This window comes from Prorops nasuta, unplaced genomic scaffold (genome assembly GCF_024137725.1).
Source record: "Prorops nasuta isolate Cenicafe-Biocafe unplaced genomic scaffold, Cenicafe_Pnas_1.2 PNAS00206, whole genome shotgun sequence".
In the NCBI taxonomy this organism is placed as follows: Eukaryota; Metazoa; Arthropoda; class Insecta; order Hymenoptera; family Bethylidae; genus Prorops; species Prorops nasuta.
In genome coordinates, this window is record NW_027117002.1 from 1 (window position 1) to 27282 (window position 27282).

The 27282-nt window shown below is 36.9% G+C and overlaps 7 protein-coding genes across 11 annotated transcripts; 3 read left to right on the forward strand and 4 right to left on the reverse strand.

Annotated features, from left to right (window-relative positions):
* Positions 1-1284: 1284 nt before the first annotated feature.
* On the forward strand, positions 1285-4574 carry LOC136785236 (hexosaminidase D-like). The gene is made up of 8 exons (XM_066746268.1): positions 1285-1316; positions 1403-1457; positions 1674-1889; positions 1965-2313; positions 2381-2651; positions 2736-3011; positions 3084-3170; positions 3244-4574. The coding sequence occupies exons 1-8, from the start codon at positions 1288-1290 to the stop codon at positions 3416-3418; spliced, it is 1458 nt and encodes a 485-aa protein (XP_066602365.1). The 5' UTR covers positions 1285-1287; the 3' UTR covers positions 3419-4574.
* An 89-nt stretch (positions 4575-4663) lies between these two features.
* Positions 4664-6296, forward strand: LOC136785231 (uncharacterized). Its single transcript, XM_066746254.1, has 5 exons — positions 4664-4951; positions 5027-5403; positions 5459-5716; positions 5767-5995; positions 6061-6296. Exons 1-5 carry the CDS (start codon positions 4664-4666, stop codon positions 6289-6291), a joined length of 1383 nt encoding a protein of 460 aa, XP_066602351.1. The 3' UTR covers positions 6292-6296.
* Positions 6297-6384: 88 nt separating this feature from the next.
* Positions 6385-12590, reverse strand: LOC136785233 (uncharacterized). Its single transcript, XM_066746257.1, has 4 exons — positions 11729-12590; positions 11075-11646; positions 8034-10997; positions 6385-7974 (listed from the first exon to the last, which is right to left on the reverse strand). Exons 1-4 carry the CDS (start codon positions 12499-12501, stop codon positions 7814-7816), a joined length of 4470 nt encoding a protein of 1489 aa, XP_066602354.1. The 5' UTR covers positions 12502-12590; the 3' UTR covers positions 6385-7813.
* A 1193-nt stretch (positions 12591-13783) lies between these two features.
* Positions 13784-16165, forward strand: LOC136785237 (hsp70-binding protein 1-like). Its single transcript, XM_066746269.1, has 5 exons — positions 13784-14107; positions 14189-14423; positions 14486-14888; positions 15525-15762; positions 15836-16165. The coding sequence occupies exons 1-5, from the start codon at positions 14064-14066 to the stop codon at positions 16041-16043; spliced, it is 1128 nt and encodes a 375-aa protein (XP_066602366.1). The 5' UTR covers positions 13784-14063; the 3' UTR covers positions 16044-16165.
* A 136-nt stretch (positions 16166-16301) lies between these two features.
* LOC136785234 (alpha-mannosidase 2-like) lies at positions 16302-22061 on the reverse strand. 4 transcript variants are annotated; one of them, XM_066746261.1, is made up of 8 exons: positions 21758-22061; positions 21406-21639; positions 20698-21118; positions 20547-20639; positions 20319-20491; positions 20124-20257; positions 19597-20065; positions 16302-19534 (listed from the first exon to the last, which is right to left on the reverse strand). In XM_066746261.1, exons 3-8 carry the CDS (start codon positions 21004-21006, stop codon positions 17275-17277), a joined length of 3438 nt encoding a protein of 1145 aa, XP_066602358.1. In that variant the 5' UTR covers positions 21007-21118; positions 21406-21639; positions 21758-22061; the 3' UTR covers positions 16302-17274. The 4 variants fall into 4 exon arrangements, with proteins under 4 accessions (XP_066602358.1, XP_066602357.1, XP_066602355.1 ...); XM_066746260.1 differs by having other exon boundaries at positions 21719-22061; XM_066746258.1 differs by adding an exon at positions 21195-21346 and having other exon boundaries at positions 21406-22061.
* A 175-nt stretch (positions 22062-22236) lies between these two features.
* LOC136785238 (aquaporin AQPcic-like) lies at positions 22237-24047 on the reverse strand. Its single transcript, XM_066746270.1, has 5 exons — positions 23907-24047; positions 23459-23646; positions 23238-23381; positions 22664-23155; positions 22237-22560 (listed from the first exon to the last, which is right to left on the reverse strand). Exons 1-5 carry the CDS (start codon positions 23938-23940, stop codon positions 22552-22554), a joined length of 867 nt encoding a protein of 288 aa, XP_066602367.1. The 5' UTR covers positions 23941-24047; the 3' UTR covers positions 22237-22551.
* Positions 24048-24073: 26 nt separating this feature from the next.
* Positions 24074-26952, reverse strand: LOC136785239 (aquaporin AQPcic-like). Of its 2 annotated transcripts, XM_066746272.1 has the most exons (5): positions 25893-26952; positions 25106-25293; positions 24544-24884; positions 24302-24474; positions 24074-24214 (listed from the first exon to the last, which is right to left on the reverse strand). In XM_066746272.1, coding segments are annotated over exons 1-5 (825 nt in total). In that variant the 5' UTR covers positions 26014-26952; the 3' UTR covers positions 24074-24212. The 2 variants fall into 2 exon arrangements, with proteins under 2 accessions (XP_066602369.1, XP_066602368.1); XM_066746271.1 differs by lacking the exon at positions 24074-24214 and having other exon boundaries at positions 24242-24474.
* Positions 26953-27282: the final 330 nt, after the last annotated feature.

A 27282-nucleotide genomic window follows, 5' to 3' on the forward strand; every position in this document is an offset into this window, starting at 1 on the left:
ATCTCTCCGCCCGAGCATACTTGAAATTATGTACACGCGTTTTACTTTAATCTTATCTTTTCACAGATGATTTTTGTCACCTGTTAATTATATGATTCATGGAATTGAATGATGATTCAAACTATTTATATCTATGCTCATTACATAGTTGAGAGATTTTTACATATATTGCGTATATATAGACCATTTTCAAGTAAATTTTTGTACAAATAAAGCGATTTATGAAGCATAAAAGCAAAGAAGAAAACGAGATTTTCATGCGACTACGTACATTATAATCTCGAAATGTTAAGTTCGAGTGATAGAAATCATTGACAAGCTTTTTACTTTTCCTTAGGGTTTTCTAAAGCTTTGAAAAATGCACAAAGATGTATATCGTTTGGTTTCCGTCGAGCATATCGATTTTCGTACGAGGTGCCAAAACTTAACTGCACTCTCCAACGTGTAGATGTATTTTTTAGTTTAAGGAAAACTGCGAAACAACTGAATTATATATAAAAGTAGCATCCGATTTTTAAAGGTTTTCCCACATTGTGTTCAATAATGTGACAAGTGAAAGCTTAGCAGTAATATACAGAGCACATTAATTCAATCGAGTCGACGAATCTTTTAAAATTTCATATTTATTATCGTTTAATTTATCAAATTAATTATTGTATCTGACTGGAACTCATACAATTGAGAAAGTTTATAATCTCTTGAATAAATTTAAAAGAAAAATAGCAGAATCGGTTAATAAAACTACACAAACGTTTGTGAAATTCACATTATTGCGGCCTTCAATTCAGAATTATAACAAAGTGTCTGTTCCAGAGTATTATTTGATTGAATATTGTAAAATAATTCTGTATAAGCTGTAAAACTTATTTTTTATGTAGCGGGTTGTAGCATATAGCTACTATATATCCGTTTGAATCGAAATTTCCTATAGCTAGTTCGCAAACGGGTGAGAGTATTGTATACCCACAAAGGCTGAAATAATCGTATACAATAAATAAAAATATATTTCACCGAATGTCTCTCTTTTATTATCATTCTGACAACATTTTCGTTTATGCTAATAGTATTGAGTAATTCTCTTTTTCCAACGAAAAAAAAAACTTGCATGTGCAAATGAAAATTTAAAGATACTTAAAATAACTAGTTGATAACATTTTTATTTAATTCTTTTTCTTGTTATTAAAATTTTATTTTGACTATTGAAGAAAGAAGTGTTTTTTTTTTTTGTGGCGTAAAATTTAATAAGTAATTGAGTTGAGTTACGTATTGAGTAATGGCCGCGAAAAGATGGATGCCTTGACGTCTGGCTCGCATAGGTAAACATTGATCGTCTGCTATAAAGTATAATGACAATTCTATGGAATTGATGATTTTTCACAGAAAATTGTTATTCTTATTGCAGACTCGTTCACCTCGATCTAAAAGGCGCCCCACCAAAGGTTTCTTATTTTGAAAAGGTTTACCAGAACATTCTATAATAATATTTTTGTTTACATTTAACTTAACTCATGCTTGCTGCAAAAAGCAACTCTAAGGCAATAAGGAAAAGTATTTTAGGAGCTCTGTGTGAAAAAATTAGATTATTTCTGCATGCTTACTACATTTTTGAGTTCTCTTTTTTATGTTCACAGTAATCTAAATTTTTGTAATGAATTTTTGTGAATTTATTCCAGTTATTTCCACTGTTGCGAACATGGGGTGCAACAGGACTATTATTGGAATGGGAAGACACATTTCCATACAATCGGGAACTCTCACCTATTGGGAGCAACGGACCAAACAGCTTAGCCAGTGGCTACACAACTCAGGAAGCAAGGCAAATTTTACAAATAGCAGGAGACTCTGGGCTTGCAGTTGTTCCTTTAGTGCAAACTTTTGGTCATATGGAGGTTTAAAAGTTTTTTATATATTATTTTTGTTCCTAATAATTTGTTCAAAATATTGAAAATTACTTTTTATTACAGTTTATTCTGAAGCACGATGAATGGAGATCTCTGAGAGAAGTTCAAAATTTTCCAAGTTCTATTTGTCCATCTAATCCTGGCACTCTTCCTTTAGTAAAATCCTTAATTCGTCAGATTATTAGCTTTCACCCAGATATTCAGTGCCTGCACATAGGTGCTGATGAAGTTTGGCATTTGGGACTTTGTTCTGTTTGCACAAAACGAGCTGCTGCCAATAAACATGGCAAGGCAGCTTTATACCTGGAGCACGTTTTAGCTATTGCTCAGTATATACAAGAAATGTACCCTTGCTTAAAAATCATAATCTGGGATGACATGCTAAGGGCTATAGACTTACAGGTTTTAAATGGTATTATGATACTTAGCATATTTTAATTATTTCTATATTTTATTTCACAAGTATCGGTTACTTTCAGAATACTATATTGGCAAATACGTTGAACCAATGATCTGGCATTACAATTCGCGAGAAAATTTCGCGTTATCTACAGATCTGTGGGACAAATACAGTACAGTCTTTCCAAATGTTTGGTCAGCAACTGCTTTTAAAGGAGCTACAGGTTCTTGTCAGCATATACCGATAATTCAACATCATATAAGCAATCATGAAAGGTGGTTGGAAGAATTAAGTACCCATGTAAATAAAATACGTGAATTTAGGGGAACTGCGTTCACTGGTTGGTCTAGGTAAATCTTAAAGTCAAACTGATTTCATAACTAAACAAATAAACCAGAATAAAGTGCAATGATCGGTACCAATTTTATCTTTAGGTACGATCATTATGCTACAATGAGTGAGTTATTACCAACGGCTATTCCATCTTTAGCCATGTGTTTGAAAGTCTGGCTTCATGGATATTCAGTACAAACACACGTTCAAGTAGCTAAAAGTCTTGGATATGTGGATCATCCTTTGCATATTACACCACAACCGAGACCTGCTCCGATTCCAAGCAAATTATTGTTTCCTGGATGGCAAATCGCTGTTGGCGTTGAATGGTTCTTAAATTTTAGAACAAAGTATCATAATATTACCAATAGCGAACAGTATGTAATTTTTTATTAATTGATTTATAATTTGCTACATTAACGTTTTAAAATAGGATTTGTTGTTCTCAGAATACTAACATGGATGAATCCATGGCAAGTGGCCAATAATTACACAAATCCTATGCAGTTGGAAAGCTTAGTACCAGCGTTTACAGAGTGAGTAAAATAATTCTCTGTTGAATTGAAAATATTAATGAAATTATTTCTTATAAAATAAGTTTTATTTTAGTTTATTATTTGAATTATCTTCGTTGGAAGGATACCTTCGAGTACAAATGGAAAGTATTTTTTATCCGTCAATGATCGACGAATGGCTGGGAACACACATAGAACCCATGAAATTAAAGCTGATAGACTTAAAGCAAACTACTGAAAATCAAATAAAATTGAGTAATCGCGCATAGTTTTTCGAATATACACTCGATTACGATCTCAATTAATTTCCAATCAACAATTGCGCAAAATTAGTTGACTCCGATGCTCAAAGGAGTAGGACTTGCACAAAATTGCGCGCAATTTGGCAATAAGGATATTTTTATAATATTCTATAATATTATGCATATATTTTAATATTATATTAACTACATGTAATATTAAAATTTATAATATTATACAATATATTTTTTTTAAATGCGATAACCGTATCATAGCTATATATATAGCGATTAATCTCTAATTTTATATAGAAAATAAAAATATATTTATTTTAATACCCGAAAAAAAGTATAAAGAAATTACAGTCTTCATTCTTGAATTTTGTTTTTTACGAGCTATTCTGTGATACGTAGCAATTAGGAATAGTGTAATTCATTAGAATATATTTATTCTTGACAATTTTAACTTTATTGTTGCTTGTCGATTCATTTTTCTTCGTCAATCGAAGCTGTAGTTTAGTCCGTAGATCTTCAATCCACTTTCTGCTAACGGACTAATTAATTATCAATGGTATTCTTAACAATGATCTTGAAAATTAATATATATGATATGATACTATGTCTAGTACAATACAATGAAGATTTATGTTTTCTTTGTACTTCTCTTGTAGTACTAGCGGGCATATCTAACCAATATATTGTTGTTCTCAAATTATATGTATACCGGTTGTATTACCCCTTAAATAGCCCTAGATACTAATGTTTGTAGCAAGGATGCGCTCATCTTATCGGTTCAAGATAAACAGAAGTAGATAGAAATCGCAAAATAGACTGTCTCTTTATCTCTCACACTTTAGCGCCCTCCTTTTATTTTTTAATAATAAAATTTTCTCATTATTTCAACTTTTGTTACAAAAGCACTTTAATTAGAATTTGGGGCATTTTAGACGGCATATCCTACACAGATCTATATTGTAGTACCTGTATTATGCTCGAGGGAAAATGTAATTTTATTTTATAGAATATTTTGTGCCATATTTCTTAAAATTCAATGTACATTGAAAAACGAGTATAATTATTAATCGACAAGGAGTATTGTGTATAAATAAATTATGTATATATGTATAGTATATATAGCTTTGTGAATAGTTTGGTGAACACACACATACATACAGTTTGATCTGCTACTAGTGGCAACGGTATTTTTCACAGCTGTCAAAACATCACTACAATCACTCCTGTCTAACGGATATTATCTCTATTATCTGCAGAATAATGCCAAGAATACCAGGAGATGAAAATCAGAGAGAAGCAATAAAATTGGACGAAGAATTTAAACAAATTTTGTCATGCATCAAATCGTCCTTGTCCGTTTTGGAAGCGAGTGATATTCAACTTTCTAAAGCATGGCTAGTAAAACTGAACGAATCTAAACAGCGAAAGCTTAGAAATGAGTACCTATTAGAATTCTATTATCAGTTAAAATCAGGCCAGATTAGTGGTATCTTTAGTAAGCCTCCTGCGAATGGGCTTTTATTTCCTTTACGCAAATCATTCAACGCTGTAATTATTGAAAAATATTCAATTCATTTTGTTTACCATTAAGGATGACAAACTTTGAAATGTAAACTTTTCCAGACTAATACACATTCGTCCAGCGACGTGGAGAGCTCTCCGCAGATTCAGAAAGTTTGCTCCAAGTCAAATGCATTTCTGCATCAAGATCTTTTTTATAAGCCTACGCAAAAATGTTGCGAGATCAATTCTGCATCCAACACTGGCTCCAATTCGTCTACGATAGATTCCTATATTAATGATGAAACAAATTTAAATCAAGGAAAGACTTGCAAAGAGCAAATAGATACTTTAATTTCTGTTATTCGCGAACTTCAGGAACAAAATGAAAAATTAGGACTGGATCTTTTCCATGCCAAGGAAAAGTATTCTCTTCATGAATTAAAGTTGCAGACTAATATTGAAAATCTAATATCAGAAAATGAGTCTTTGAAAACCAAGTAATTTCACATATCTCTATAAAGCGAGCTGAAGTTTTAATTGAATTCTTTTTAGTCTAGCCGAAATGAAGAAAGGAAAAGAGCTTTTGGAAAAAAACATGGAAAAATTAAAGAGCCTTGGCCAGCAGTACGAATTTGTTATAAGGAAAAAAAACGAGGAATTAGAAGCAAAAGATAATTGTATTATACAGAAAGATAAAGAGATATCACAGAAAGAGTCGAGAAAAAGCGAAGAACTAGATAATTTAAAGAAACAGATTGAAGAACTGGAACACAAGCTTCTACAGGAGACTAAAAATGTAATTATAGAAAAATTTTGAGATTATGGCAGTAAATGATTGTTGTATTTTAAATATATTTTAGAATAATGCCATATTCCTCCCAGGAGGGAAAAATTCATGCAATGGTTAACGATCACTACAAAAAGATGAAAGAGGAAATGGATAAGATGAGAGAAGACATGAATGTTTCTGTCCAAAATCAAGACTTAATGTCAAAAGTAAATATGCTAAGAAGAGCTTTGGATAGATTAGAAAAATCAAAAGAAAAACTCGAACAGGATTGTAAAAATACTATTTGCCAGACGATACAAGTCTCTAATCAATTTTTTAATTATACATATGTCTAGATATATTATTTATAAAATTATGATTTTAGAGCAAGGATCAAGAAATAAAAGTGCTTAATTTAAAGCTTCAACGTCAAAGAAACGAATTACTAGCCTGTATTAGTAGTGAAAAACAAGCTGACTTTGATAAATTAATAGTTCAACTGGAAGAGCGTTACAAAAACCTATTGAACAAAGCAGAATCAGCAGCTAATGTTCAGCAACAATACTATTTACAAGTAATTTATATAATAATAAATATACTAATACATTCTAACTAAAATTTTACATTTTTAGAAATTATCTGAATTGGAACAATACTTTACAAAATTCTAATGCTAATTGTGTGAGGAGTGAAAAAGAATACCTTAAAATAAATTTGTGTTATGTATTCTTTTTAACAGATATATAAATTGATTGGATGACAATGTTGAGAAAACTTTAATTTTCGTCGAATAATATGAGAATATAATTTATTATTTTTTGTTGATGTATGTACTATATCGTCATTCACACACGTATTAGACTTATTACAAAATGATAAATTTCTTCATGTCTCGGTTGAATGAGATACTGATAAATATTATATTATTTTTCCTGCAATTACATGCCCGTAATTAGCCATACAGGCGTTAGATTATCAATAGTAGAATTGTACAATTTTCACTTCATTCGAAGTAAAAGTAACTTTGTAATTTCTTGTCGTTGTCTTGCTGAAGAATTCAATTTCTCTTTATCAGTAAACAAATATTTCAAAGATATATACGTATCAGACTTGGTTTAAAGAACAAAATAAAGTGTCTTATTAAGAGTCTGTACAATATATCCAATTCTTAATTACAACAGCATACCTTCTGCCATTGAACTTTTAAGTGAACAAAATCTATGCGTTAAGCTTTAACAAATTCATTGATTACGCATTATACACAGCACCTTGCTTAGTTTAGGAGCTATTAACAAAAAATTCAAATATCTTGAACAAAAAAAAAAGAACGAGAGAAAAAATATTTCTGCAATAGCTATTTCTAAACAAATGGACAGTCTTATATTATTAACAAGTGCAACTTGGGTTTCTTAAAAGTACAAAAATTCTAGAAACATTATTTATATTCGTCATTACTTTTCAAGTAATTTTCAGTGGTATACTAATAGTTTTTGCGTCCTACGATTGGCTTTAAATAACCTTTTACCTCCAAAACTTTTGGCTGAACAAAACTAAAATTATTTTCTCCTCGACGTCACCAGAAGATATTACATTGAAGTATTGCTTACAAAATTACTTAATTTTGCACTCAATCCTTCATTAAAACTTAACAAAATATCATACAATATTATATCAAGTACAAATTTAAGTAATGAAAACAATAAAAATATCAAATGGATCTTTCAAGATCAAATATTTACTTTTCAAATTATATCTTGATATATTTCTGAAATATAAAACATACTGGCTATATACTTTATAGCGATTAAAATCTGATAAAACCAGAAAGTATTCATTAAAATTAATTTGAAAAATAGTACCTCCAAAATTTATGCAAAGTTATACAAAGCAATAATCTATATAAATGAAAGGCAATAATCAAGCCTTATTTGTTTGTTAATAAAGAATCTGCGTAATCGTTCAAAAATTCCTTGGTATAATTTTGTCCAGTTTTTTTCATTGATTTGAGAAAAAACCACAGCAAGAAATTGAAATAAACTAAGAAATTCCATGGAGTCACTGTTATTAAACTAATTTCCACACCACGTTTCCATAGGGAGCGAAAATTTGAACGTTCCCGAAACAATTTACATTCTCCATCATCTTGTCTTTTTTATTCGTGTTGTTCTGGATCTCGGTGCAGTAGAGCCGCTTCCGATACTAAACATTCCTGGAGTAGCGTTAAAAGTGGGCGTTGCAGGCGTTCCAAAGGAAGCAATAGGAGCTGCAGTTGGAGAAGTGAAGTTGAATCCAGCCGAGGCTAAAATAAAATTAAGTTTAAAAATCTTAATCAAACTGGTTTCCTTCCGATTAATTTACCTGGTTTGGAATTATTTCCTCCAAATTGGAAAAGTGCTGTATTAGAGCCACTATTTTGATTATTATTAGTAGTAGTACTAGAACTTCCTCCAAAGGTGAAAGTAGCATTGGCTTGAGTGGATGAATTAGTACCAAAGGAGAAGGTACCAGTTTTGTTAGCTCCGAAGCCCGAGGTGGATGCTGCTGGAGATCCAAAGGCTGAAGTCGTCGCTGCTTGAGTGGCAAAAGGCGAACTACCAGTATCAAACCCTGTAGTTTTTCCGAAGGAAATATTGTTGGTATTTTGAGAGCCGAAGGAACTAGCAGCGCCGCCGAAACCAGAAGAGGACGTTGTTGATCCAAAAACTGGAGTTGCTGTGTTATTCGTGGCAAAAGCAGAAACGGGACTGGAAACAGAGGCAGGTGCAGAAGGTCTGAAAGCTGCTGGAACAGCAGAGGTTGCTGCTGATTGACCGGATGTACCAAATGCAGGAGTAGTACTGATAGAGTTAAATGATGATGCAGTCGTTGTGATCGTTGTATTATTGCCGCCAAAAGCTGGCTGAGCAGTCTGACCAAACACTGAGCTACCGCTTCCAAATGTTACTGGACTGGATACAAAGGAAGTTGGAGACTTCGTTTGTCCAAAAATACTTCCGCTTTGACTGAACATCGTAGTCGAGGAAGTTGTAGAATTGGCATTGGTGCTAGAGCTACTATTGGTAAAAAGGCTGGGAATGCTACTGGTAGTGGTCGTTCCAAAAACAGTAGCTGTAGATGGCGTAGCACTTGAGACTGCTGAACCGAAAATTGTAGTAGCTGATGTAGTAGATCCTTGACTAGTTGATGCAAACACTGGACTTGTGGTAATTGTAGCTCTCTGATTAGCTGTACCAAAAACCATAGAGGCTGTGGTTGTAGCTCCTTGAATGGGGCCACCAAAAATTGGAACGGTCGTCGTGATTGATGTAGTTTTTGGAGTACCAAAAGTATTCCCAGTAGATGCAAAAAGATTATTCGACGTGTTGCCAAATATTGAGGTGTTCGTTGAACCAAATTGTTGACTAGTCGTTGCAGGTATACCAAAAGTCGGCCCTTGAATATTACTACTGATCGATGGAGTGGTGAAAGCTGATGGTAAGTTACTGGAGCTAGTCGATGGTGTACCAAAAACTGATACTTGTGAATTACTCGTGGAAGACGTATCAAAAGCAGAGATTTGTGTGGTAGTACTGGTTGAGGGAGTGCCAAATGCAGGAATTGGATTAGTAGCACTGGTTATGCCGATTCCAAAAGCAACTGTTGTTTTCGGCTTATCTCCATCCTCTGTTTTTGACGTAGCACCAAATGTAAACATAGGCTTATTGGTAACGGCATTGGTATTAGTAGTATTAGCTCCAAACGTAAATTTCGACGATGTAGACGCAAACGCCGGTGTGCCGGTGATCGTTTTTCCAAAAGCACTGGTTGCTGATATTGGTGAAGTTTTTCTTTCAGAAGGAAAATTCGCTGTCGTCATAGGCGCAATAGATGTATTCTGTGTATTCGTTCTAATTATAGAGTTTTCAGTGTTTGGAGTATTTGAAGATCCGGTAAAAGTAAAGCTTTCAGTTTTAGGAGTCTGCGGATTATTCGTAGTAGTCTTAGCTCCGAAGGTGAACAAGCTGTTTTTTGGTGTTTCCGTTGAAGACGAGAATAGGGATCCTGACGTAGGTGTACTCGTCGTTGTCGTGATTTTAGTTGCATTAACAGTATTTGACATGCTTGGTAAACTAAATTGTGGCGAGGTAGTAGCTGGAGTTGATAAAATTGTAGTTGAAGTTGTTGGACCTTTGAAACTCACAGCTGGCGGTGATTTTTGGGGCTGCATTGCACTAGTATTAAAACCAGTAAAACCTGGCGTTGTCCTGGTGTTAGTCGCACTTGCAGTTGTCATGAAATTCATAGAACTGGAAGTCGAAGGTGCAGAAGAGCTTGCAGTGGTATTGCTGATAGCTGTGCTGCTAGGTATGGAAACCGATGAAGTAGTGTTGGTCGTTGTATGGAATGAAAAAGTATTCATTGTCGTTGAGATTGCGTCTGATTTTAAAGCGGTAAAATTAAATTGGGGAGCTTCTATAGATTTAGGACTAGAGAGAATCGAGCTGGTACTGGAAGTAATATTGGAAGTGCTTGCTGGTAAACAATCATCTTTCTTGACTGTGGTATTCAACTTAGGAACGGGAAAGCTTGATTCAATTTTGCTTTTCGTCTCGGTCGGTAATAAACTGAAAGTTACGTGTTTTTCACTTTGATTGTGATTTAACGGAGAAATTGTTGGTGCTATGGCCGAAGTGGCTATTGGAGAAGTGTTGACCGTTGTAGTTGTTGTGCAAGAATTCAAGGATACTCGTGTGACTGGGGTTGAAACGGCTGGACTAGCAGCGATTTCTTCAGCCTGGATCACGATATCTGGATTGATTTTGCTCGGAGCTTTTCCCGAAATGGCATCAAACATACTTTGCAGCCTAGCTCTCATGCTAGTCTTTCGCATATTTACTATATCTTCCTTTCGAATTTCCTCAACGTTTTCCGAAGCGAACTTCGGTTTTATTTTTGTATGCTCGTTTACAAGTGTTTTTAATTTATCATTTATTCTTGGCTCGGCTCGCATGAATAATTTATCCGTTAACTCTGCAGATTTTTTCAACACCGGATCATTCGGCTCCTTAGTTTTCAACGGTGCTGCAGAAATCAGCTTCTTAGATCTTATTAAACTTTCTTTTAATAATTTATACGTGTCTTCCAAAGGTGGTTCTTCGAGTGAAAGCGATTTCTTTTGAATTCCGCTTGAAACCTCCGGCGTTTTGTCGCTAGAGCTCGGTTCACTCTGCACCGACTTATCTTTTTGTAGGTCTAAGATGCTTTGTGAGCTTGCATTTTGCACTGCATCATGAGACTTAAAGTGTTTTCCAGAATCCGGAGTCTCGCTCCGCGAACTATCGACTGAAATAGAATTTAGATTTTAATTGATATCATTCATTTGAAAAATAGAAAAAATATGATTTTACATAGATACTTACTAGCTTTTCGCTTAAGACCAGACGTAACATTGATGCTTGAAGTGAGTGAGTTTATGATATCATAACAAGAAGGTGTTTTAGTTCGTTTGGCTGGTCTTACAGATTTATTTTGAGGAGAGATCTCTTCCTCAGATCTTGATTCGTCCCTGCCTCTTTTGCCTTTAGCCTCCTCAATGCCTGTCAGATCACTGCTGAAAATTATATCAGTACGTTGCTTCTTAACAGCTTCAGACATAACATCTTCCTTGGACACGTGTCTTTTCAGAGATATCTCTCGTACAGCTGCACTAGGGGCTACAGATATGTAGTCATTGTGACATACAGATGAAAGAATCTTTTGCTTTTCCGGAGGGCAATATTTGATAGCTTCTGGAGGTGCAACTCTAATGGTATTCTGTGCTCTCAATTTTATAGATTTAGTATTTATCACTGGAATTGGATTCGCATTAAGATTTACTTTTGGAAATTGGCCTGTACCATACTGTGGCTGATGAGTTAGCTTTGTATTTGCCTCAGTAGCATATTTACTTAATCTTGTTGTTAGTCCAGGAGACATTATATCCGTGTAGACTCTATGAAATCAGTTAAAAATAATGTACACTTTGAAATAATCTTTCTTATGAATAATTAAAATCTGAAAACTATCATACTTACTTGGAATCTATATTGTACCTAGTTGAAGCTAATAAAGGACCAGCAACTGTCTGAACTGTTTTGACACCAGCAGCTTTAGGTCTCATTTGTGGACTGATACTTTGTCCCCATGGAGACCCATTCGGAGTAAAATATGTAACATTGTCACCCCGAGATAATACATGACTCAAGGACTGTAATGAAGATTTTCTCCTACAAACTGTACTGTTAGATTTGCTCTGGATATCACCATTCCTTGTATCTCCCATCTTCCCAGGCATCAAAGGTGTTGATGTGGTTTTTCCATAAGAACCAACCTGGTTGCAGGTTGGATCCCCATTTTCACTATCATTTAACAATGATCTACAATAACCTACTTTAGGAATAGGACTAAGCCCTCCAGCCAAGCTCATTCTTGACGTGTCCCTGGAATTGATACACGTATCGCTGCTGAGTTGATAGCTCCTCTTTCTTCTTTGCATTTTATCTACCAATCTTTCCCTGTAGCTGCTTTTGACGTTTTTCCAGAAATTTTGCAGATGACCGGATGCTAATAGAAAAGATTTCTGAAGTAGTTTTGTAAGGACGGACGCGGTTTCTTTAATATAGTTGAAAAGGTCAAAAGCTTGCGGTGACACTAAGCTATCGTTGACTACCAGCGAGTAACAGACGTAAGCCACGAGGAAGAAGGAAGCCGTTACCGCTAAGACTGGCCCCCAGGCATTGTACAGTAACACACACCCGCTTAATACAGTTAATAACACAACTAAACCCCGGTTCATTAATTCCCTCATATTATTTCAAAAAAATAACCTCCCCATGTTTGAAAACAACACACTCACCGAGTCGGTTGGAACATCAACGATCAACGCGATCGAACCAGAAGAAAGGAATCAAAAGTTGAGTTCGGAATTAAACTCTTTTCACTCCGACGGAGCTTTCCCTAGAATTCCCTATTCACTCCGTCTAGTAATTCTGTGTCCGGGAGCAAGTTAGAGAGTGAATAGGGAATATGGAAGAGCTGTGATAGCTAATTGCTATTCTATCCCCACTTCTAAAAGGAAAATAGGGGTAAGGATAAATAAGAAATATTGGCACTAATTGGGAGCTCCGTCTGACTAGTTTAAGCGGGAAAGAAGCAACATTGACAAATGTTGGTTTCATTATTTTGGAATTAAATTTCAAACGTTTGTTTATATAAATCTAAGGGCCTGATAAAGTAAGTGAAATAAAATTTAAAATAATACAATATCGTGTATAGTTAAAAAATTAATCTTTTATTTCTTTTTAACAGTTGTTATGAATAATGAATTTAGTTCGTGTAGACTCTACCAATTTTAATTTAATTTATTTTGATAAAATAAAAATGGATGTCCTACTGCAAGAAAAAAGTAGTGAGTAGTTTATAAAATTATATTAAAAATATATGGAGGGATAAAGTTGCTACTGGAATTTTTCATTTTTGCTGTACTACTAAATTATTGCAATTAATTGAAAGAAGACAGTTATCAAAATAAATTAAATTAAAATTGGTAGAGTCTACACGAACTATATTCATTATTCATAACAACTGTTAAAAAGAAATAAAAGATTAATTTTTTAACTATACACGATATTGTATTATTTTAAATTTTATTTCACTTACTTTATCAGGCCCTTAGATTTATATAAACAAACGTTTGAAATTTAATTCCAAAATAATGAAACCAACATTTGTCAATTTTGCTTCTTTCCCGCTTAAACTAGTCAGACGGAGCTCCCAATTAGTGCCAATATTTCTTATTTATCCTTACCCCTATTTTCCTTTTAGAAGTGGGGATAGAATAGCAATTAGCTATCACAGCTCTTCCATATTCCCTATTCACTCTCTAACTTGCTCCCGGACACAGAATTACTAGACGGAGTGAATAGGGAATTCTAGGGAAAGCTCCGTCGGAGTGAAAAGAGTTTAATTCCGAACTCAACTAAAGAAGGAACAGAGGTTACGAATACGCGAACGCGTTCCTTGCTTAACTATGTTGCCGTTAGGTGGCTTTTATGGCGCGTCAGTTGGCGTCAGCGCTTACTTCCGCCAGACGACGCGCGGCGCGGTGGGTGCCAGTGGGTGCGTGCTGCCACTGGACTGCTGGAGATGAACTATCTGCGTGTTGTAGTATATATTGAAGCAAATAAGAATTAAGTATAAATAAGATACACTGATCGGCAGTCAATATAAAAAAGGGATATTTAAATCTGATCATAATCTGTTGAGTAGTTCTTTCACAAACGTACAATAAAAATTATTTTCATGAGCAGTTCCCATGATTTGTCTTGTTAAAAATTTTAATTAGTTTTGTTAGAATATTTTATTTAATACATGGGTGCATCGCATAAGTCAAAATTGAATATAAAAATGGACAAGTGAGTAACTTCTTTCTTAAATGTCATGAATATATTTGTTATTTTATGAAGAGAAATTAATCTAACTTAATATGATTGAAGATCTTTGAATAAAGCTGAAGAAAAGAAAGCAGAAGGTCATGCAACCAGCAGTACCAGACCTTTAGCTATAGAAGGTCAACAATCATCTAACCTTCCTGAACAATGTTATCGAGTTTTGCCAAATCAACCAAGTCAACCTACTAACCTACAAGATTTATTAAGATTTTCCGTAGAAGCATCCCAAGCTGGATCCCAAAGTCACAATTTCAATTATAGTCAGCCTATTGATGAGGAGGTAATTTGATTACTCTTATTTAAGGAAAAGCTTTGCTGCAGCTTAAATAATATTTTTTACAGAGAAAAAGGTTCCTTCAAGAAGCATTAGATTCAATGACTGTAAATGTAGTAGAAGAGCTTCGAGAGAGTATTGCAACCTTGTCAAAAGCAAATGACTTACGATCAGAGGATGATTCTTCAGAGTATGATGCAGCATTAGAAAAGATTGCCAGTTATGTAGATTCCATTGATGTTGCTAATGATTTTTATAAAATTGGAGGATTTGCAATATTTGGTCCATGTTTGAATTCTCCTCATAGTGGTATTAGATGGAGAACAGCTAATATTATAGCTGAATTATCTCAGAATAATCCTTTCTGTCAAGAGAGAATCTTAGAAACTGGATTGTTTCCTATTTTATTAAATATGGTAGATACAGATAATTCTGATAATGTTACAATCAAAGCTTTATATGCTGTATCATGTAAGTCCACATGCATTTTGCAAATTGATTTTACTAATGAGCACAGTAGATCCTGGGTTAAGAGTCCTTAAGTTATATTATAAATACGTGATTGCACTCGCGTATGTAAAACAATCACACCATCGAAACTACTTTAATTAAACCCATACTTATATAAACTTGAGAATCTAAATATCCTGTAAAAGGATAGATTAAGTAGTGCATAAATTTAGAATGAGTAAATCTGACTTACATTAAGATAAATATGTTATATTATATGTTATGCAGAATACAACATTTTCAAGTCTAGAAGTTGGTTTTACTCGCTCTCGGTATTGTTGAAATATTTCGATCTAACGTATGTTTATATGTAATAATCAAATAAAGATTTTCAGTTAGGATTGTTATAATCAATTGCACTAATGAAAACGTATAAGATAGTAAAAGATTTTATCTATTACAGAAGCATTGATTATTTATGAGATTAGCATTTATGGTTTGGAATTGAGATGTAAAAAAGTAATTCTTTTGTCGGTTTATTGTTTGCCAACGGTCTTGGAAAATGAACTCTTAACCAGGAATTAACAGTAACAAAGAAGTTATTACTTTGCAGTAGTTTTCGTGACATTTTCTATGTATGAATTTATATTTTTTCAGGCATTGTAAGGGGTCATCCAATGGCTTTAAAATATATGGATGTAAATGATGGCTACTCAGTGCTTTTAAGAGCGATTCAAAGCCCTATCCAAAAGTTACAAATCAAGTCTGCATTTCTTTTGTCTAGTTTATGCAACAGAGATAATTCTGATGATGTAAAGATTACTTTATTAAATATGGGTTTGATACAACAAGTTACAGGAATGCTAGCTAATGGAAATTTATTGCCAGAAACAAGGTAAGCTTAAGATTTTATAGCATTTTTATATTTTCCAAAAAGAGAACAAATAAAACTTAGTACATTATTACAGAGACCAATTATTGAATGTTCTAAATGGCTTGACAAATAATTTCCTACCTGCGCTTAAAGAATGCAGAAGATCCGAACTAGGTTTAAAAGATGTATTGGAGAAATATTTGAAAGAAATGAATCCAGAAGTTAATGTAGAAGAAGTTACTATATGTCGTAATTTATTAGATCTGTTGTTCTCTGAGCATGATACTGATCAGGATAGATAATTGAATGACATATTTTATAATACATTTTAAAAATATATACTAATACCTATTTTAAATAACAGATATAACCTGATGTAATCTAGTTATATGTGTTATAAATTAAATAAATATATATTTTAGAAGTTGTTATGAATTAGATAAATGAATTTTTTCGCAATGAGAACAATCTATTTTCATATTAAAACTAATAATATGTTTTAAGTGGAAATAAATTAATTTGTTGATCATTTTAAAAGTACTTGAACGTGATCCAATTATCCAATTTACTAGGACAGGGTGGTTCTAACAGAATGAATGTTTTGGAGAAGTGGAACTTTGATGGTCGTGCGAACACGAGCTGTCCAATGACCATGGGTTGTGTTTATGCAATTCAGTGCTTCGTAATTGCTAAGGCCGCACTCCGTTATTATTGCAAGTAAGCTGCAAGTATTGAAACTATAATTTCTGTTACGTAAAGTATAGATTCTTGGTACGTAAAGTTTATTTGCAGTAGTAACAAAACACGAATTAATTAAAATACGCGTCATGATTGATCATTTAAATTAATTTGCTTCAGCGTTTGATAAGTGCTGAGGGGCCCAAAAACGAACAAACATTGATTGGTATTGCGAAAATAAATGAATCTTTCACAACCATAATTGACAGCTATTTACGTATCCTTTAGGTGCAAAGTGGATGGTACATAATTGCTTTTTTACGTACCAGAATACAATCACGGATCTCACACATCTACGTGACTCGTGATTATGTTTTGTTTCAAATTGTCAAAAGAGCAATTGTTGGCAACTATTGAATTTGATGCAATATAGCTTATAAAAAAGAAATACATGCAGCTGACTATAATTATTGTAAGAAAATAAATTTTCCAGAGAAAACGTATTGCTTTAGACGTGCCACGTTTTGCAATACCTACCGTATAATAAGAACATGTGTATATTGTTGATTGTTTTATCCTCCTGCGATCGAAAGAGAGTGAAATAAAATTAGCTACAGTGAATGATATGAGGATAGGGACAGGGACAAGGAATGCCCGATAGGTGGAAGAAACATCAAAGTATCTCTATAAAAAATAAATCTATCAATTTTTGTTGTTTACATCACGCTTCTATTGCATTTACATTATTCGCCATCGCACCGAGCGACGCCGCGGGATGCGCACTGATATGTACAATCTTCGCATTCGCGTTACGTCACCCTCCTACACGTTGCTTTTAGCTCTGTCGTGCATCACCTATCGCGACAACTTCACCATAAATGTTTGCACTTCCATGGGCTTTAAGCGTACATTGGACAGACCTTCCTTTAAATCTTCCAGCTTTTCGATACCGGTCAAAGTGGTCCTGCTAATGCTTATGTTTGATAGTCCGTAAAAAGCGACCTCCTCGGATATTCCTTCAGTGAAGGGGCAGTGGCTCATTGCTACATCATTGTTGAACGAACAACTATAGCCCTGTCTTTGCATTATCATCAGAGCCTTACTCGATGGATAATGGAGCAGTTTGTCGTCCTGATTCGTTCTCAAATTCATCAAGTGCACATCGCAAGGAAGACTGCTCGTCAATAGTTTCACCTCTGATCTCGTTTTTTCTTTTAGCTCCTCTCTCGGTCCTCCTACCCAGTCCAACACGAATATATTGACAGGATAATTAAGTGCGTTGCTCAATTGATTCGCCAGAAGGGACGGCATCGAGTATTCATCTTTCTTTCTGTCGAGTTCTGCCTCGACCTCGACCGTCTCCTCCAGTAACAACAGATGCTTAGCCAAAGTTTTTCGATTGTCCAGCAAACCCTCTCCCATCCCTCTCGAATCGTCGTAGAGCGTTCTACGATCTAACATTACTTCTAGCCAACCCGGCTGATAGCTCGCTGCACCCTGACCATGATTCGCCAAAAGAGTCAATCTCTGTCGCGTGTCTTCTATATAAGCCATGGTGGTAATGGGGAAGTAGTTTCCTTCAATACCGATTCTCTCTATCTTCTTACGCTTCGTCATTCCTTGGCCATTCGAGTCAGTGTAAAACTCTGGTGGCTCACCATTTACTATATCGGTCTCCAATCTCATAAACATCTCTGTTTCTCGATTCTTCGGCGGCGTTTCAAAATCGATCACATTTCTCAAATGTATTGCCTCTGACAAAGCACTTCCTTCCTTATGATATATCGCGAGATGATGCGTTAGTAATTTGCCATATTCCACCGTGAGACGGGTAGTTAAAGGACCATTAATTATATGCATTTTCTGATGAGGCGTGTAAGCCTCGAGAATCTCCTTCTCGACGTCCCTCAGATTTGGATCTGGCATGAAGAGATAAGCGCCACTATGAAATTGTGCTGACGAGTAAGCTGCAAATCTTATAGAACACTGTGTCGTTCTGCCACTCGATTTCTTCGTAATGCGCTTGAGGAAACCACTCTGACCATCTATTAAAAGTTTCATTCGATGATTTTCGAGTTTAATATCGCCGAATTGCATTGGTTTTGTCGTAAAGACAGGATCCTTCTGACAATTTGAGCAATAGATTGTCGATAACGCTTCAGTGGGTGTCCTCTCCGTTTCTTCCAATTCGTAAAGGGCAATCGCTAACGGCCCTAAATCTGCCATAAACAATACTGTATAAGAATCGTGAGAGATGCTAATACTAGAATTTATTGCGGGGACGATCTGGTACTCGACTGGCCTTCCACGTGGATCCAAGACTCTGACCTTGTATGAAGTCACCTTCACACTAATAACTTCTTGCCTCCGCTGAGCCAGAGGGTTGAATAAGACGACCTTTCTTCTTTCCTTAGCTTTCAAGCTGATTGGTATTTTTTTGGCCAGCTTCTCATAGCTGTCTCTGTCCGAGTCTGGCAAGACGTATACCGATCTCGTAGTAGCAGTGGTTGTAGTTGAGCTGGTACTAGCGGTTGCAATGGCACTGGTATTACTACTAACAACACCTACACTGCCGCTGCCGTCGATCAACGACTGAATCGCAAAACTTTGTAGACTTATCGTATCCGAGATTGACTCGAATAACTTAAGAGCGTAATCCTTCATAACGAAAGACTTGGATGTACCCGTGATAGCGTCATGGTGCTGAAACAAGCCCAAATTTCTCCTTGCCTTTACCAGCTTTTCAAAATGCGTTTCGTACAACTTTGTATCTATGGCTTTGCGTCTAGCCACGTTCAACGCCACAGAATACAAGATCTCTGCCGATCTTAAATTAGCTTCGAGCTCTCTATCCAATATCTTCATGTACGGTCGAGTGGTATAATAACCGCTCCAATAGGCTGGTCTACCTTCGCTAAAAATATCAGAGTAGACAAAGAAATCACCGGTGAGAGTTGGAAACTTCTCAACGCGCTTTTCTATCTCTTGAAAGTAATCTTTTGGTGTCCCAAATATTATCTCTGCGTTTCCGTACTCCTCCTTTCGATTGTTGATATAATCCATCAAAGTCTTGTAATTGGTATATTGCTGATCCCATTCAATTGCATGATCGTATCTGCGTACGTAAGTAGAGTTACAATATAGTATATTGTTTGCGTATGAGAATTAATTACTCACCTAAAATCATCCCCCAACGGCATCAATACAACATTATGCGTAAAAAGTGATCCTGTTCTCGAATACTGTTCTAGCAGTAGTTCAGCCATCTGTTTGACGTTATTCGGTGTAATTTCGACGGCCCTCGCGGAATATTCCGTGTATTCGCCACGTATCTTTCGAAAATCAAAATTAAGACAAACGTGAGGATGAGGGCCGCATGAATGCTTGATGTTGTAAATATCAAAGGGCTGATTGTGCGTTAGCATATCGGCAGTGCCAGTTTGGTCCCAAGCCTGTTGCCAAATGAAGTCACCATACTGTTTCTTGGCAAACCACTGTTTCCAGGCATAATGAATCCTTTGAATGACAGTGCCTGTGGCTCCTGAAGCTTTAAGCATGAAAGGAATCGTTCCACCATGACCAAAGGGATCAACGGCCCACCCGGATACCGGCGTTACGTCCAAATTGGCCTTGAGCCATTGATGACCTAAGGACCAATTATTAATTATTAGAATTCAGTGTTCACCAAAAAATCCTTCTTTTACCTTCGATCAGTTGATCGAGCATCGCGTAAATGTGAGACGAGGCTTCGTCGCTCATAACCCAACCACCAGTTGTAATCTCCAGTCTGCCCTCCTTCACCAGCCTCTTCAGGATCATCTTTTTCGTCGGATGAGCACTGAAAGTTTATGTGCCTTTTTAGAGCCTTCTTACTTAATACTCATCATTTTTCTTATTACCTCTCCCACCAAAGAGAAAGAAAAGAGACTTCGCTCCATATAAAAGTCATATTTGGCCATTGTTGCAATTTCGCTACCATATTGTTCAAAATACTTCTCGTGGAGCTATGAAAATACTGTTCGAACGTCTTCAACCATCCAGGATCGGTATGACTGTGAGGCACCAGTATCACCTGCAAAACAGAATAATTAGAACTAATTTCTATTTCACAAAAATCGTTGCAGAACCTTTAGAGCTGGCCTCTTCGGATCCTTTCGCAGCTCTGCATAGCGCGTTTCGAAACTTTCGTCCCAATATTCTCTGCTTCTCATCCATGACGGCTGAAACAACGTAGAATAGAATTTCGAATCAACGATGCTTCAGAGATTTTTGTATTACCTGGAAGTCAAATTTACTAAACTCTCGTTGAGCGTCTATATCGGCTTTTCTAGTCTTGAGCCGAAGGCAGTTGGTGACAGTCGACGTGGAAGACGCTTTCGAGGACGATCGATCGTGACGTAGCGCAAGATCAGCTACGAAGGAGCCAGCATCACCGGCAAAGGCTATTGGAGCAACCGCTGGCTGAGCTGCCGGCACTGGGACTTGTTCTTGTGTTTGGCTCATATAATAGAAACATGCTAGCAGGGATAATGCGATAGCAGCTAATAGGCAAATGCGGCCTGAGCCGCGACGTAAGATCCGATACATCGCTAATTCCACTTGTTATCAATGCCGCCGAAGCCTCCACCACGCGGTAGTTGGGTTACAGCACGTCGATAATTATTGCCCTGAGACTTCATGGGATCACCCGAACTACCACCTGAAATTTATAAAAACCAATTAACCATCGATCCACAGTCCTACTTGTTATAAACCGGTATTAAAATAAAATTTGCCCAATTATCTAGTAGCGGCGAGCAGCCCATGGCGAATCGGATCGATAAACGCGGAGAGGCGAAGGATTGTTTTTCCGCGCGCGTGTGCTGTTGGTATGTGTGTTTGTGTGAGGGAGAAAGTGCTGCCAATGCGCACCAGTATTCGAGAGATTCTGTAAATTTATATCTGGAACGGTCTAATTTCGAACCTCAACCTCAATAGCTTTCTCACCTGTTCCTCTTTTCTTCTTCATCCGAGTGATTCGAACATCGAGATGATGATTATGATTATAATCCACTGGAAAGCTGACAGCACTCGCGCGTAAACATTGCGTTAGTAGCAGCCCTCTGTTTCGTTATCCTGACACAAGTGGGCGTTCGTTTTACCGTTATACGCTGTCAGGTTATCCAAAAATGTTGAAAGCGTCATGGCCAAGGCACCGTGAGCTCGTGGATTCCAACATTCCTAGTCCAAAGGTTAATCGTTGATTGATTTTATTCTTATGTTACGGTTGAGCAAAAAGGAGGAAAAACGAAGGACGAACACGCGTTGTGCGGGCTTCTTAGCGTGTCTCCACACGTACACACACACTCTGCGCACCCTTCTTTGCTTCTGCTGTTCTGCAGCTGCTGGCTGCTGCTGGCTACTACCACCACACTTTTGCTGCTGCTGCTGCTGAGTGCTCCTTCTACTTGGCAGTTTAACTGGCGTCTGCACTCTGCGTTACTTTCAGAATGTGGCGGGGAGCGTCGCGTCGGTCGATGATGCTGACCGACCATGGCAGGGTTGGGGTCGTTATTAGGGTTAGGGAGAAAGAACTGAGAGACGATTAAGATGAGAAACCTGTGTGAGAGGAAGTGAAAGCTGAGAGAGAGGCATCATAACACACACCACCAACGAATAGGGATATATACACACACACACCACACATACTATGCTTTACTGTTTATCCAGTCGATGAAACAAAGATCTGCATTATCGACTGTCGGTAAGAAAACTCTCATTGTTTCTTAAAGAGAATATACACAGCGAGGGGTCAGCACCAGAGCCCACCCACCCCACTACCCTAAACTGTACGAATGGTTGTAATTATTACATTATACTCGCTTATTTTTGCTAATTTCAGACTTTGAGCCGTACGAGCGATCGGAATTGGCAAAGAAAAACAGTTTACATTTGTGTAATGTTTCTTAAACACTGGTCGTTGTATATGTGATGTACATATGTAGTAGCTGAATAATACGCAAGCCTGCCTTTCTCATTCCTCGTTATCCTCGTGTAATTTCGCAACCAGTGTGTCGCAATTGTTGGATACGGCAAAACGGCCGATCTTCTGGTGGATTGTGGTAGATGGCAGATATTCGCCATACATCGTGCTCATATTTGCTAAAACGAAGGACACAACATTGACCTTAACCTTATTCTTATCGTATAAGTTTTGGACATTGTATAATTAATACTGTTACAATGTGTTTCAGGGAGCACGCACCTCTTGCTTGTTGAGGTCTTCCAGTACAATCACTGATGAGTTTAAAGCTATACTTTCTGGAGCTTTGGTGGTTGCATCAGAATTCTTATATTCTACATCAACTTCCGGATCTGATGAGAATACAGCTCTGTACAGAAAGGCTGTCATGATGGCTCCGGATAGTGGGCCGAACCAGTAAACCCAGTGATGCGACCAGAAAAGATTCCAAAGCGCTGGTGCGAATGATCTTGCTGGGTTCATGCTGCAGCCTGTGTAAGGACCAACCGCCATAGCGAGACAGGCAACGGCCAGGCCGAATTTTATGGAAGCTGATTCTGTGCTGCGGTGACAACGGTGATCCCAGAGGGCGCATGCTAATAGCATTAAGAGTCCTGTCGCTGATGCTTCCATCAGCATGCCTTGTATCGGGGAGAGCTCGCTGTGCAAACTGGTCGCACAAAAGCCACCTTCGTTACTCCGTCCAGATGTTAACAGTCCACTCGGTGTAAGCACCTATACGTTTATACATATATATATATATATATAGACGGATGAGAAGAAGTTCTGGTTTTGAAAGGATGAAGGCTTAGCGAACCTTGAGCATGCCGTAGCCTGCGACAGCACCGATCATTTGCGCACAGATGTAAAATAATGCTTCCGGGATAGATTTTCTTCCAAGAACTACCGAGCCTACGGTAATGGCTGGATTTACGTGGGCTTCGCTCAGATGAGCAAAATTCTAAAATGCGATTGGAGGTTGAATGGGCACGCGCGCACAGTAAGTTTCAATAGACGGGGAACAAGGAAAAAACAAACCTGAATGACTATCATTACGGCTAAGCCGAAAGTAATGGATATTTGTAGGTGAGAAGGCGTAGTGCCCATGCTTCCAACGCAACCCATGCATCCCAAGAAAACTATGCTTCCAGTGCCAAGTAATTCTGCCAATCCTATCGCGGCGGTCTTTTGCAGAGCACCCTCGCCTTGCACGAGCTTCGCCCATCCTGAAAATGCACGTGTGCTTCACATAAACTCCTTTCGAATATTTATAAAGCTACAAAGCCGCATGCATATATGGAATTTGCTAATGGCAGAAAACGAGCGATAACCTGTTGCATCCCACTTGAGATGCTAATTACGTAAAATTCTTGTACGCGCGTCTTATCAAAAGTCAACTAGAATACACGTCTTAGCTTTTAACCATTTGTATATTTATGCTTGTATAACAGAAACTGTTGTATTGTAACAGAATTTGAACGTGTACCTTGTCGAAGATTGTAGGCCGACATGTCGCGCATACGGACAGGCCAATACAGTCTTTTATCACCGAGTTTAAGTTTCGAACTGCCTCCGGGCCTGGCTGGCTAGCTAGTGTGACTGGTTGGCAGAAGTGGAGGCTACGGCACGGATGAACCGCTTGAACCGATCGTCGCGTATTCGTATTCGTGATCATATTCGCATTCGATTTCACCCCACCTTCCCCTTCCTTTCCGTGTATCAGTAGTCTCTTTCTCTTTCTCTATCTCTCTTTCGTAAACACTTGCGACACTGCTCGTTTCAGTATACACATCTCTTTGACAATAAAGAAGAGAATTTGTTAAATACTCGTTTATTGTTTATTTATTACTATTTATAAATTACGTGGAAAGGAAAACAAACATCGATAAAAGATTGAAGCAAGAACAGCACCGGTTATAGGGCCGAGCCAGAAGAGCCAGTGATTGGTCCAGTAACCGTTCCAAAGTGCGGGAGCTAGCGACCTTGCAGGGTTCAGGCTGCAGCCGGTATACGGCACAAATACGAAACAAAGGACACTGACGCAGAACGCGAACCTATATAGGAATGCTTGTTTATATAAAATTATTTCCACTATAATTAATATGTTAACAGATGTTTCAAACCGTATTGATGTTGAGTCGTTCTGGTATTGGTTACGCCGATCCCAGACGCTACAAGCGAATAACGCAAGTATCGCTGTAGCTACGACCTCAGCAAGAAAACCTTGTCCGATAGTCAAGTCGGAATTTACGTCGGTCGTGCAGAAAGAGTTTGCACGATCTGGATTTCCTGAGTGTAACAGCAACTTCGGCGTCATTAATTTCAGTAAACCGTAGCCGAGGGGTGCCCCAATGCACTGAGCTACGATGTAACAAATTGCTCTTGGTAATGACGTATTACCAATTATCAAAGATGCTATCGTAATGGCAGGATTAATGTGAGCTCCACTTATATGTCCGAAACACTGAAATTAGAGTTAGCGTAAATTCTGTGCCAGATAATATCTATATGCGTATCAAGAGATATGGTAACTTCTCAATGGTGAGTATTTTAAAAAAAATTCTGCTGAGACATTATACCTCTTTAAGCGAAATGTAATTAAAACAGTAGTTTCTCGGCGGCAAATAATTTTAAAAAGCCAACGATACCCTACTATATTTTACGTGAAAATTACTATATATTTACCTGTATAGCGATCATGACGGCAAATCCAAAAGCAAAACATATTTGCATTATCGATGGCGTGATTCCTAGGCTTCCTACACATCCCATGCATCCAACGAAAACCAAGATTCCTGTACCAAGCAGTTCAGCCAATCCCGTCAATATTAATTGTCTGGCACCCGCCTTTTCTTCCATCAACTTCCTCCAACCTAAAAGAAATATTTCTTGTAATAATTGCACTATATAAGACAAAATTATACCAAATCATGCTATAAGGGTCATTTAAAGGCTCGATTTGACCACTGTGCACGATATTCGCAACAAGTCTGAAAGAAATGCATAATTAAAGTGTACAGAAGGGCAAAGGTTGACGCAGACGACGTTGTGTATACATTACACCATTACGCACATGCGGACGCTCAACCCTCTTTCCTCTCATTCTACAAGTAAATCTAATATGAAATTTTACCGACAGTTACTACAACTCTGTAGGTAATAGAAAACTATTTACTTTAAGTAAGATAAAATTTGTATTTAAAACTATCAGATTTTCGTGCATGTAATATTGATATTAAAATTGATAAAGGTGAAATTTAAATGTCTCTCCATTAGAATTAACATACTAGCTCTCTTTATTCTTATTTATAAATTTATTTTCTCTCCTCGTAAAAATTCATGGCTAAGCGATCTACATACTCCATCCCGAACAAAGTTCATAAAAATGCCTGTAGGTTATAGTACACAGAATTCAGGGCTACAGTTGTGGGTAAAATTTCAATTGATGACAACTATTATTTTATATACATACAAGTGTACCCAAAAGAATTGGACGTTGTAGTCGTTGTTCCTGGAAGATTCTCAACAGCAGGCTTCGTTTTATCAGGACTGCTTCCTGATGGCGAAATGATCGAAAAAATAGTCTGTTCCATAGTCTATATGCAGTACGACACTTTTAGGACTATCTAAAAATTACTGTAAAATCATCACAAAATGTACTATACGGATAACCGTAATTAGACCCACTGCAGTCTATAATTTTATCGTTAAGAAAACTTGAGAAAAATGCTGATTGTGATGTTATTACATTAACACGAGTTGATGTAATAAATCATACTTGATTGGTAAATCACAGTGGAGATAGATAGGGCTATATTAACTTTGCTTGCTTGCTCCATTCTCTCAAGGCTTTTCTGATAATAACTTAATCTTTTAACATTTTAAAGTAAATATTTATCAAGCTGGTGGTTATTCGCATGATGGATAAATTGATCGATCTCTCGATACTTTAATTGCAAATTTATCGTCAACAGTAGCTGCTACCTCTTTGATTGCAATGAAATCTCTGATAATATCTCTCATGCCATCTTTACTGCCCCCAAAAGAAAAAAATGTAAACAAAACTGCACCGATCTTGCTTCTGAGATTAAAGCGAGAGATACCCTATTAGGTACACAACATACTCGAGAAGGAATGATTGAGACGAATGCGTAACGTTTTCTTAATAAAGGTTAGAGACGTTAGAATAGTAAGCAGTGCAATAGGAGGGTAGTAAACACACAGACACACCCACACCAAAGTACGCGTACATACGCTCTGATGCTGAGACTATCATCGAATGACCATGTATGTATAGCAGGTTATACGTAGTTATACACATACTTTGTATGAAAAGTTTATACATATATGAAAAAATAAGGTAAAAAAATCACCGAGGCCCACCAGAGAAAGAAAACTTGCGCCTTTATCTATAACTGAATACTGATATCAAGCCTTCCGTTGGGAAATATTTTAAAATTACAGTAAGTAGTTCAAAGGTTTGAGAAAAATTTTGGGCCCACGTTCATCTAGCTACTCTTTCGAGAAGACTGAATTTGACTGAATTAATCGACGATAATGCGCAGACTACCGCCGCAGTCATCTATATGTAGAGCGCTAAATGCTGCTCCATGGTCACAAAGGGTCGCACAGATGGCATCAGATGGTGATCAGATGGCAGATGGCACACTCATCTGTCTCTCCTCTTTTTCTCTTGAATTGTTTTTATTGTAGTTGTAATAAACTTTCTGTAATATTCATCATTAACTTATCAGACTGATATCTATAAAATGATGCAAGTGTTTAATCTCGCTACTGCGAGCGCTTCCCTTTTTTTATTTCTTAGATTTTTTTTAAAATTGCCGGGGAGATTGCCTCGATCT

Coding starts and splice junctions, on each gene's coding strand:
- LOC136785238 (XM_066746270.1), bottom strand. CDS start 23,940: ATGCGCGACATGTCGGCCTACAATCTTCGACAAG. Junction 23,647..23,906: donor GGCCTACAATCTTCGACAAG/GTACACGTTCAA, acceptor GTGCATTTTCAG/GATGGGCGAAGCTCGTGCAA. Junction 23,156..23,237: donor CAGGCTACGGCATGCTCAAG/GTTCGCTAAGCC, acceptor ATAAACGTATAG/GTGCTTACACCGAGTGGACT.
- LOC136785236 (XM_066746268.1), top strand. CDS start 1,288: ATGGATGCCTTGACGTCTGGCTCGCATAG. Junction 1,317..1,402: donor TTGACGTCTGGCTCGCATAG/GTAAACATTGAT, acceptor TTCTTATTGCAG/ACTCGTTCACCTCGATCTAA. Junction 1,890..1,964: donor AAACTTTTGGTCATATGGAG/GTTTAAAAGTTT, acceptor TTTTTATTACAG/TTTATTCTGAAGCACGATGA.
- LOC136785231 (XM_066746254.1), top strand. CDS start 4,664: ATGCCAAGAATACCAGGAGATGAAAATCAGAGAGAAGCAATAAAATTG. Junction 4,952..5,026: donor TACGCAAATCATTCAACGCT/GTAATTATTGAA, acceptor AAACTTTTCCAG/ACTAATACACATTCGTCCAG. Junction 5,717..5,766: donor AAAAATGTAATTATAGAAAA/ATTTTGAGATTA, acceptor AATATATTTTAG/AATAATGCCATATTCCTCCC.
- LOC136785237 (XM_066746269.1), top strand. CDS start 14,064: ATGGGTGCATCGCATAAGTCAAAATTGAATATAAAAATGGACAA. Junction 14,108..14,188: donor TTGAATATAAAAATGGACAA/GTGAGTAACTTC, acceptor ATATGATTGAAG/ATCTTTGAATAAAGCTGAAG. Junction 15,763..15,835: donor AATTTATTGCCAGAAACAAG/GTAAGCTTAAGA, acceptor ACATTATTACAG/AGACCAATTATTGAATGTTC.
- LOC136785239 (XM_066746271.1), bottom strand. CDS start 26,013: ATGGAACAGACTATTTTTTCGATCATTTCGCCATCAGGAAGCAGTCCT. Junction 24,885..25,105: donor CCGTCATGATCGCTATACAG/GTAAATATATAG, acceptor CTCTAATTTCAG/TGTTTCGGACATATAAGTGG. Junction 24,475..24,543: donor AACGACTCAACATCAATACG/GTTTGAAACATC, acceptor ATTCCTATATAG/GTTCGCGTTCTGCGTCAGTG.
- LOC136785233 (XM_066746257.1), bottom strand. CDS start 12,501: ATGAGGGAATTAATGAACCGGGGTTTAGTTGTGTTATTAACTGTATTA. Junction 11,647..11,728: donor AGGTACAATATAGATTCCAA/GTAAGTATGATA, acceptor CTGATTTCATAG/AGTCTACACGGATATAATGT. Junction 7,975..8,033: donor AGGAAATAATTCCAAACCAG/GTAAATTAATCG, acceptor ATTTTATTTTAG/CCTCGGCTGGATTCAACTTC.
- LOC136785234 (XM_066746261.1), bottom strand. CDS start 21,006: ATGTATCGGATCTTACGTCGCGGCTCAGGCCGCATTTGCCTATTAGCT. Junction 20,492..20,546: donor CGAAGAGGCCAGCTCTAAAG/GTTCTGCAACGA, acceptor TCTGTTTTGCAG/GTGATACTGGTGCCTCACAG. Junction 19,535..19,596: donor CCGTTGGGGGATGATTTTAG/GTGAGTAATTAA, acceptor TTACGTACGCAG/ATACGATCATGCAATTGAAT.